The sequence below is a fragment of the Macaca mulatta genome, chromosome 9 (assembly GCF_049350105.2).
Source record: "Macaca mulatta isolate MMU2019108-1 chromosome 9, T2T-MMU8v2.0, whole genome shotgun sequence".
NCBI lineage: Eukaryota > Metazoa > Chordata > Mammalia > Primates > Cercopithecidae > Macaca > Macaca mulatta.
In genome coordinates this window covers 106,421,687-106,432,817 of record NC_133414.1, presented here as the reverse complement: position 1 = coordinate 106,432,817, position 11,131 = coordinate 106,421,687, and the positions used below count along the sequence as shown (strand labels likewise).

General features: G+C 39.7%; 1 protein-coding gene across 2 annotated transcripts in view; it reads right to left on the bottom strand.

Moving 5' to 3' along the window:
* TBC1D12 (TBC1 domain family member 12) overlaps positions 1–11,131 on the bottom strand; it is a 145,423-nt gene that overhangs the window by 59,955 nt on the left and 74,337 nt on the right. For both annotated transcript variants that reach the window (XM_015147720.3, XM_028826670.2), the window contains exon 3: positions 7,615–7,730. In XM_015147720.3, coding sequence (XP_015003206.3) covers positions 7,615–7,730 — 116 coding nt within the window. The remainder of the gene's footprint in view (positions 1–7,614; positions 7,731–11,131) is intronic.

Here is an 11,131-nt window from a genome sequence, read left to right as displayed (position 1 = left end):
GCCTCAGCCTCCCAAAGTGCTGGGATTACAGGCGTGAGCCACCGCGCCCGGCCAAAATTTATTTTTAATTTTAAAAAATTTTCATGGAGACAGCAGCTCCCTATGTTGCCCAGACTGGTCTCAAATTCCTGGGCTCAAGTGATCCTCCCATCTTGGCCTCCCAAAGTGCTAGGATTACACTCATGAGCCATTGTACCCTAGAGATGACATATTTTTCTCTTTTTTTTTTTTGAGACAGAGTCTTGCTCCGTGGCCCAGGCTGGAGCGCAGTGGCACGATCTCAGCTCACTGCAAGCTCTGCCTCCCAGGTTCACATCATTCTCCTGCCTCAGCCTCCCGAGTAGCTGGGACTACAGGCGCCCGCCACCATGTCCGGCTAATTTTTTGTATTTTTAGTAGAGACAGGGTTTCACTGTGTTAGACAGGATGGTCTCGATCTCCTGACCTCATGATCCGCCCGCCTCAGCCTCCCAAAGTGCGAGGATTACAGCCACAGATGACATATTTTTCACTGCAATTGTGAGAAATAAAATTGTGATGGGAGCCCCAGCATTCTTGAAGAACTCTGTGATTACTTTTTTGTAAGCCAGACCTTCCAGGGCGAACTGCAGTCACTGAACTGGGAAACCTAAATGCAATGGGAATAACTGAATCCTGGGGTGACAGGGACCAAGTGGCAGCACTCAATCACCAAAGCAAGGTGAGTGTAATTACCATAATGAACAGCAGAGTCAAAGTAGCAATCATAGTAGTATGACTTGCACAAACCTATCCTGTTGGCTAGTTTTTTTTTTTTTTTTTTTTTTTTTTTTTTTTTTTTTTGAGACAGAGTCTCGCTCTGTCGCCCGGGCTGGAGTGCAGTGGCCGGATCTCAGCTCACTGCAAGCTCCGCCTCCCGGGTTCACGCCATTCTCCTGCCTCAGCCTCCCGAGTAGCTGGGACTACAGGCGCCCACCACCGCGCCCGGCTAATTTTTTGTATTTTTTAGTAGAGACGGGGTTTCACTGTGTTAACCAGGATGGTCTCGATCTCCTGACCTCGTGATCCGCCCGTCTCGGCCTCCCAAAGTGCTGGGATTACAGGCTTGAGCCACCGCGCCCGGCCCCTGTTGGCTAGTTGATACAATGTTGCTAGAAGTGAAAAAAAGAAACCTACTACATTCTTAGTTGATCTATATAAGCAGAAAAGTGCTAGGTCAAGAGAATAAAAGTCCATCCTGAATCATGAAGACTAACAGCCCCTCAGTCACTCCCCAGACTTGAGCCAGTTTACAGACCCAGAATCCTCTGAATGCAGAAGATGATGGGTCCCCTTGAGAGGACTCCAATACACTACCAAAATTTTACACCATTAATGTTTCTCCCAGCCTTCCCCAAAGGGGCCTTTTACTGGGTAACTTATTCATTAGGTAAAAGAAAACAATCAGATCGTTCAGGGACTACTGCATATCGGCTCTGATCTGACACTAATTGCAAGAGACCCAAAATGTTACCATAGTCCAGAGTCAAAGTAGAGGTATGCAGAGGTCAGGCGATCAGTGGAGTTTTAGCTCAAGTCTGTCTTACTGTGGGTCCAGTGGGTCCCCAAGCCCATTCTGTGGTTAGCATAAGGTCAGCATGAAAATAAAGTTTCTTCTGAATATGGTGAAAGATATCACCCCTTGTCTTTGATACATGGAGCCACCATACTAGCGTGGAACTACTTAATTTGGGCTACTTACACACTTAAATTCTTGTGTATTTAGGCTACTATTTGGGGAGCCTCTTATGTGTAGTTGAATGTAACTACTTAATCATATACCAGTTAATCAATGATGATGCTCTAAAGGTCAAAAGCCATCACAAACTCCAACCACATTTCAAATCCATGGAGTTTAGTCCTCACATCCAGATCCATTGAATCTTATAATTCCTAGTATTGCCTGCACATACTAACTGCCTTAAATCTTGCAAATCGATTCTGTCCAAAGCTGCTTTCTACCTAAGTCATAAGACCAACTATTAACTCCAAAATCCTAGCCTTAAGTCTCTCTTATTTCCTTTTACAAGCTATTCTGCTTGCCTCTCTGTATTTCTGTAAAAGAATAATGGATCTAACTGTTCCTAAATTTCAGATAAAGTGCTTCCTAGAATTACAAAGGATGTGAAGATAAAAGCAATGATGGATTCCATATAGTTCCATGCAAAATAATTACAATATCCCTTTTCATTATGTTAATACTTGAAAAAAAACTTTATTTACTGTAAAGAAAATAAGACCACATGAAAAAATAGTAGCTAAATATAAATCTAGTTTTCAGGTAAACAGTGATACTGGACTCTGGGTAATATTACTTTTTTTCTTTTGCTTCTACATCCCAGAGCAGTATATACCTTTCTGGAATTATTAATCTTTTGAACCTATATTCCCTTCTTTTGCTTTTATAGTCCTTTTAACAACCTTGCAATGAATTCCTCTATTAAAGTTCCTCTATTTGAAATTACTACATTGATTTGTTTTTCTGACTGGACTCAGAGCCCTTAAGATACAGAAACTTGTTTAATTGATAGCTGTACCTCATTTACCTTTAGAAACTTTCATTTTACCATTCAAGAAACAGCTTAATTTAAATCACATTTCCAGTTTTGTTTTTTTTTTTTTTTGAGACAGAGTCTCGCTCTGTCACCAGGCTGGAGTGCAGTGGCACAATCTCTGCTCACTGCAACATCCACCTCTCGGGTTCAAGCGATTCTCCTACCTCTGCCTCCTGAATAGCTGGGACTACAGGTGCACGCCACCATGCCCAGCTAATTTTTGTATTTTAGTAGAGATGGGGTTTCACCACGTTGGCCAGGATAGTCTCGATCTTTTGAACTCATGATCTGCCCCTGCCTCGGCCTCCCAAAGTGCTGGGATTACAGGCGTGAGCCACCACATCCAGCCTACATTTCCAGTTTAACTACAAATCCCGCCTTTAAGATTTCTAACCACCTGCTAGCTTCCACCAAATAGGCCTGATCCTTCTCTTCGCATAAGATGAAATGCTCCTGGTGTGAAGCTTAATCCCTTTTGCAACTGCAATCTCTGTCATTTCATTTTTTTTGAGACAGGGTCTCACTCTGTCACCCAGGCTGGAGCACAGTGGCGCAATCACAGCTCACTGTAACCTCAAACTCCTGGGCTCAGGAAATCCTCCCAAGTAGGCTAGGACTACAGGTATGTATGACCACACCCTGGCTTATTTTTGGTAGAGACAGAGTATCACTATTTTGCATAGGCTGGTCTTGAATTCCTGGCCTCAAGTGATCCTCCTGCTTCGGCCTCCCAAAGTGCTGGGATTATGGATGGGAGCCACCACGCCTAGCTCCTCTGTTGTTTCTTTTCTACAAGTCATGGCAAACGATTTGCTGGGCACAGTTTAGGAGATCTAGTCATCTATTTAATAAGGTGAAATTTGCAGATGGTCTAGACCCCTGGTCCCCAACCTTTATAGTACCAGAGACCAGTTTCATGGAAGACAATTTTCCCATGGGCTGAGATGGGAGGATGATTTTAGGATGATTCAGGTGCATTACATTTATTGTGCACTTTATTTCTATTATTATTACATTGCAATATGTAATAATTATACAACTCATCATAATGTAGAATCAGTGGGAGCCCTGAGCTTCTTTTCCTGCAACTAGACAGTCCCATCTGGGGGTGATGGGAAAAGGTGACAGATCATCAGGCATTAGATTTTCATAAGGACCACACAACCTAGATCTCTCTCACACACAGTTCACAATAGGGTTCATGCTCCTATGAGAATCTAAGGCTGCCGCTGACCTGACAGGAGATGGAGCTCAAGCAGTAACACAAGTAATGGGGAGCAGCTGTAAATACTGATGAAGCTTCGCTTGCTTGCTCACTCACTCACTCACTCATTCACTCACTCACTCACTGCTCACCTCCTGCTGTGCAGCCCAGTTCCTAACCAGAATCAGTCTTTGGCCTAGGGTTTGGGGAGCCCTGCTGTAGAATAATTTCTATCTTCTTCCAGATGTCACCTCTTTGTTGAAGTAGTGGCATTACCAGTAGATAAGACACAAAAGCAGAACAGGCCTCTTGAACCTGCCTGCATCCATAAACAGAAGAAATCTAAGATTACTCAGATCTCTGTTCTAGCTTCTTGGGCTATAACTAGACAGATGTTAGCTGGCCCAAGTCTGCTAGAAGAGTATTATGAGGAAGATAAAGTACAAAGTTCTTTATCTTTAGTACTCAGGTTGTACCTAGGTATTCCCATGTACAGTTTTCTTCCCCTCATCTGGTTTTATACTCAATAAAATTGAAGGTTTCGTTCTCTTCTGTTCTCCATTATCTATTTTTCAATTGGTTGAAGTAGAAGAATAAGTAAGTGATTACACACCCTCACACTCCAACACCATGAAAACACTTTGTTGGTTTGTTTTAGTTACATAAGTCATATAAATAACTTCCCCACACCAAAAATGCCCCTTCAAATTTAAAAAGGTGAACAAAATTCTTAGTTAACCACAGCATCTCAGTGTTGAGTGGAACACTAGAGACCAAATTCAGTCTCTATATTACAGATGAGCAAACACACAGAAACAGAATAAAAGCTATAACATTTATTATAATAATATAACTACAGATAGTTTGAGTGAAAATAAAAGTACTTTTCAGCTGTTTATATCTTTTTGTACACTCAGTTCTTTTCATAATGTTATTATGTCTACCATATTATTTCAAGCCAATTTCATTGAACATTATTTCAAGGAACTCTTTGTGTGTTACAAGAAAGGTACAAGAGAAGTAGATACAACGGAAGGCTGAAGAAATCACCAAAGACTTGATAGAAAAGATAAAGCCTAATCCTTAAGGACTGAGTAAGTAAGAAGTAGAAATAAGACAAAAGCCTTCCAAGACAGGGGAATAACATGAGCAAAGGCATGGAGGCAGAACCTAAAGAGACAGATATGATATAAAATAGAGTATGGTGTAAAGAAAGATTTGTCCCCAACACTGTCTAGAACAGAACTTTTTGAGTGATATTTTCTTTTTTTTTTTAGACAGAGTCTTGCTTTGTTGCCCAGGCTAGAGTGTAGTGGCACTATCTTGGCTCACTGCAAGCTCCACCTCCCAGGTTCACGCCATTCTCCTGCCTTAGCCTCCCGAGTAGCTGGGACTACAGGCGCCCGCCACCATGCCCAGCTAATTTTTTGTATTTTTAGTAGAGACAGGGTTTCACCATGTTAGCCAGGATGGTCTCGATCTCCCAGCCTCCTGATCTGCCTGCCTCGGCCTCCCAAAGTGCTGGGATTACAAGCGTGAACCACCGCACCCGGCCAAGAGATACTTTCATAAATGCTTTCTGGGAAGAAATTAACATACCTGGTAAAAAGCATAATCCATTTTGGATAAATTTTAACAAGCTTAAGCAAACTCTTCTGGGAACTTATCTACGTACTTATCTGACAGTTGCAAAGTCTAAAGATCTTTAACAAGTTATTCTTTTCTCTTGTTTATCTAACCATTCTTGTTTTCCTATAAATGTCTCCACCAAGAAAGGAATCTTTGAATTGGCCTGGTTCATTTTAATCCCTGGCAGCAAGTCTGAAATAAAATTTCACATGTTCTCTAAGTTTCTAAAATGCTTTTTTTAAGCAATGAAAAGACGAATATAAACATATTCATCAAATCCTAAAAGAGGAGTATTGGGATCACAATTCTTTAGTATGAGGGAATGTAACCAGAATAAAACAATAATATACTTAACAGGTCCGGCTTTCTCTTGCAAAGTCCAAAAAATATTCTATACTCTTCTATTTGGCTCCAGACTCTTTTATTATGTTCATCAGGATAATGGGTAGAAAAAGGTCCAGATCAGGAAAATGGCAAGAAAGGCTAGGAACTTTTACATTTAAAAAAAAAGAGAGAGAGAGAGAGAGAGAGAATTCTTTAGCCAGGTGTGGTGGTGTGCTCACGTAGTCCTAGCTACTAGGGAGGCTGAAGTGGCAGGATTGTCTGAGGCCAGGAGTTTGAGGCTACAGTAAGCTATGATTGTGCCACTGCACTCCAGCCTCGATGTCAGAGCAAGACTCCGCCTCTACAAATTAAATTAAATTAAATTAAAAAGAAAGAGAGGGACAGAGAGAGAATTCTAGTAAAAGAAAAAGAATAGATCCAGAAAACCCAAGGAGGAGAAAAAGAGCTAAGAACCAAGTGGTCTTGCTTTAGGATGTGTTTTGTTTAATAATAAATCAGACAATATTCTGATGTACAGCAGCACTGTAGAAAATACAGAGAAGGGCAGATATGGGAAAAGAACAATTTAAGATGTTTTGCTGAGCATTAAGAATGTATTCTTAGGCTAGGCATGGTGGCTAATGCCTGTAATCCCAGCACTTTGAGAGGCTGAGGTGGGTGGATCACTTGAGGTCAAGAATTCAAGACCAGCCTGGCCAACATGGCGAAACCCTGTCTCTACTAAAAATACAAAAAGAAAAAATTAGCCAGGCATGTTGGTGCCAGCTTGTAATTCTAGCTACTCAGGAGGCTGTGCCAAGGGAATGGTTTGAACCCAGGAGGCGGAAGTTGCAGCGAGCTGAGATCGTACCATTGCACTCCAGCCTGGGTGACTGAGCAAAACTCTGTCTCAAAAATAAAAAATTAAAAATAAATAAAATAAAACAAACATAAATAAATAAATAAGGAATGTATTCTTTGTTTTGTTTTGTTTTTGAGATGGAGTCTCACTCTGTCGTCCAGGCCAGAGCGCAGTGGCACGATCTCGGCTCACTGAAACATCTGCCTGCTGGGTTCAGGCAATTATCCTGCCTCAGCCTCCCGAGCAGCTGGGACCACAGGCGTGCGCCACCATGCCTGGCTACTTTTTTGTATTTTTAGTAGAGACGGGGTTTCACAAGGCTGGTCAGGCTGATCTCGAACTCCTGACCTTGTGATCCACCCACCTCGGCCTCCCAGAGTGCTGGGATTACAGGCATGAGCCACCACACCCGGCCCAATAAATGTATTCTTAATAATAATAGTAGGCTCCCAGCTGGGTCAGCCCACTCCTCTCTTGGAGTATATGCTTACTTCCTTAATAAAACTTTTGCTTACCTAAGTAGTTACATAGTACAAAAGGCAAAGACAAGCACATCTTAAATACATATTAAATGTCAAGAAAGGAAAAATAATTGCCCTATCATGTTAAAATGGAGGAGCAGAGAATTGAAATAGAAACAGACATTATGTTTCATATACTAACTCACAGAGACCTCTAGAAAATATGCGTTAAGTCTTAGACAACAACAATATACTCTCTATTAAGGCCAGCAGTGCGTGCCTATAATGCTGGAAGGGGAGACTCAGGCAGGAGGATCACTTGAGTTTGAGAACAGCATGGACAACATAGCAAGACCCTGTCTCTAAACAAACAGAAAATCCAAGAAAAATATATTCTCCCCACATAGTTTTAGGATAGACAACAGGGATTAAATTTTGTAAAAATTAAATCCTTTGTGTATCTATCTCAGCATCTTTCTTGCTATCTTTTAAAATAGTGAACAAAATTAAATTTAACTTTAAAATATAAACAATTTTACTGATTATCACTAAAATACTTACGATGGGCGATCCTCAAGAATCAGGGCAGTGGTAGAAAGTGGCTCAAATTCAAAATTCTTGCGTCTTGAAGACTGAGGTGGTGGTTTACAAGTCCTCCCCGTTCGTGCTTCATATTCCTAGAGTAAATTAAAACATACCTTATGCAGAAACTGCTCCAACATAGTTTGTATTATTAAATCTGTATCATTAAGAGTATTATGCTATAATGAGAGATACATACAATTCAAAAAATAATTTGGTAAAAATATCAAACAGACAAAAAATAAATTTTTTGGGAGGTGGAGGGGAGTTGGGAGAGTGGCTCATGCCTGTAATTCCAACACTTGGGAGGCCAAGGTGGCAGGATTACTTGAGCTCACGAGTTCAAGACCAGCCTGGGCAAGGGACAACACTTCACCTCTACTAAAAATAAAACATAAAAAAAGTTTTGTTTTTTTTTCCTGAAGCAACCTAAACTATAAATATATATTACATACAAAGTATCAAAATGTAAGAGAAGGAAAGACAGAAATACACTAGATTAATTAGGTAAAGTTTTAGGGAGACATTCTTGATTGCCTTCTATGATATCAGCTATCCAAGACCATCTTTGAATAATCTATAAGTAGATAAGCCTACTTATTAAACCTTCAATTAGATCAGTGATTAAAACGAGACAAGTGATTAAAATGAGACAAGATATAGACAATGCCACTGTATTGTTCTGAAGATCCCTCTCAAGGGTGACATTCAACCTCTAATGAAATGATAGTTTTGGATTTCAATCTACTATTACAAATAGATCTACTTACTCTAAATTTATTTATTTATTTATTTTTATTTATTTTTTTTTTTTTTGAGATGAAGTCTTGCTCTGTCGCCCAGGCTGGAGTGCAGTGGCTGGATCTCAGCTCACCACAAGCTCCGCCTCCCGGGTTTACGCCATTCTCCTGCCTCAGCCTTCCGAGTAGCTGGGACTACAGGCACCCGCCACCTCGCCCGGCTAGTTTTTTTTTTTTTTGTATTTTTTAGTAGAGATGGGGTTTCACTATGTTAGCCAGGACGGTCTTGATCTCCTGACCTTGTGATCTGCCCGTCTCGGCCTCCCAAAGTGCTGGGATTACAGGCTTGAGCCACCACGCCTGGCCCACAAATAGATCTACTTACTCTAAATTTAAACAACACTTTGCTAACACATCTTATTCAAAAATATAGCCACAGACTGTCAAATATTTCACTAAAGAAACTTTCTATAGTATTCTTCTAATTCATCCAACCTGATAATCCTAAATTAATTTAATATAATATATGGTAAACACATTTAAATGTCTCCATTCAAGTATTCTTCCACAAATGTTCCCAAACTTCTGAAATTTATTTATAGAAATTTGCCAAAGATCAATACCAAATTTACCAGCTTGCAAGTTTCAGTACCCACATTTTTTCCTTTCTAAAAAATCAAGCTAGCATCTGATCATCTCCAGGCACTAGTTATATTTTTCATTACATTCTCAAATATTACTGAATGATTTCATGAACTATGCAAGTCCACTGGTGGCAAGATAAGACCCTGATTTATATGAAGAAAATAAAATGCACTTAAAGTGGTCAGATATTTCACTTCTTAGTTGCTTAACTACAATTTCCTATAATTCTTTTAATACTATTGTTACATCCTTTCCAACTCAAAACCTATTTCTCCTTACTCAATCAGGCAATTGTAAAATGAGACCTGATAGTTCCATACCTCTTAAAAATTTGATAATCTTGTTTTTTCTTTTTTTTTTTTTTTTGAGATGGAGTTTCACTCTTGTTGCCCAGGCTGGAGTGCAGTGGCATGATCTCGGCTCACTGCAACCTCCACCCCCCGGGTTCAAGTGACTCTCACACCTCAGCCTCCCGAGTAGCTGGGATTACAGGCATGTGCCACCAAGCCTGGCTAATTTTTTTTTTTTTTTGTATTTTTAGTAGAGACAGGGTTTCTCCATGTTGGTTTCGAACTCCTGACCTTGTGATCCACCCACCTCAGCCTCCCAAAGTGCTAGGATTACAGGCATAAGCCACCACGCCCGGCCTTGATGATCTTTTTGAAGCTTAACCTTAATTGAGATATTACTTTCAAAAAACAACTTACGTTGTCTTACAAACTTCAGCTTACCTTGTGGTTTCAGCCACTGTTATAAAGTTTCATATTCATCTTTAGTTCTGCATCTTCCCTTCCATCTACTATATCTATGCTCTGCTTATCTGAGAGTTCCCCTGCATCACCACAATGGGTTTTTAGAAACTTCTCCTCCATCAAATTATTTAGGATTGTGTGCACTTATGTTTATTAACTGTCATCTCAAAGAACTATACAGCCATTCATAATCAAAAGCAATAATGTCACTCATTTCTTTTTCTCTTTTCCAATTTTCTTTCCTAATATCTAGAATATATATCTAATCATGCTCAATGTTTCTTTTCTTCATTACAAACTCCAATGTAATAAATTCCTTTTCTGCTGTTTTTCTTACTAAAAATTATAGAAAAATAATAAATTTGTTATAATTTAAATGGTGTTTCATTTTCCTACAAGGTAACCCGGTTTCACTACCTAACAGAATACCATGAATATTATCCAATAAAACATTTTTCCATGCAAACAAAGGCTATGCACATAGACAGCAAAATCAAACTTTTAAACCAATATATTAATAACAACTAACATTGACTGACACTATGTAACCATGCACTGTCAGTCCCCTCCCAGTGAAGAAAAACTGAGGCACAAAGATGTATACTCACTTGCTGAAGGTCATTACTAGCAGGCAGTTTGGCTCCAGAGCCTGCCTTTTAACAATCTATTATCTTGCTATATTAACAGGCAGTAAAGTAGCTATGTATGACATTAAAATTTTTTTTTTTTTTTGTAGAGATGGGATCTCCTTAGGTTGCCAAGGCTGTTCTTGAACTCCTGGGCTCAAGCAATCCTCCCGCCCTGTCTCCCAAAGTGTCAGGATTACGGGTATGGGCCACTGTGCCTGGCTGATGAAAATTTAAAAGAATGAGATTCATAAAATCATTCAGTGAAAGGCTCATTGGGGTAGATCAGACTGACAATGCCTGAATCCCCAATCCACTTAAATATCACAAAAGGAGATCCCTAGACAGTATATTTCTTGTATGATACAATATAAAGTATATATTACCATTCTTGAAATACTCTTACCAAAAGAAAAATCAAAGTGCAATATAATTAAGCCAATAGAACTGTGTTCTCCAATATGGTGGCCAAAGTTAGTAATAACCAAATAAGCTAATACATATTTGAATATGCATAAAATTATTAAGGAAGTATTAAGAGGTTCTCCTCTGGACAGTGAGATTAGAAATGAAGGGCTTTTGGTTTACCTTATGAAACCAGTGTTGACTGGCTTTGTAAACAACAAAAAATAAAGTATATTTTACGAGAGATCACTCATGGCCATGGTGGATGACTGATAAAGATGATCTTACTAAAGAGGTGGGATCAGAACTGGAGCAAAAATGATGGGTA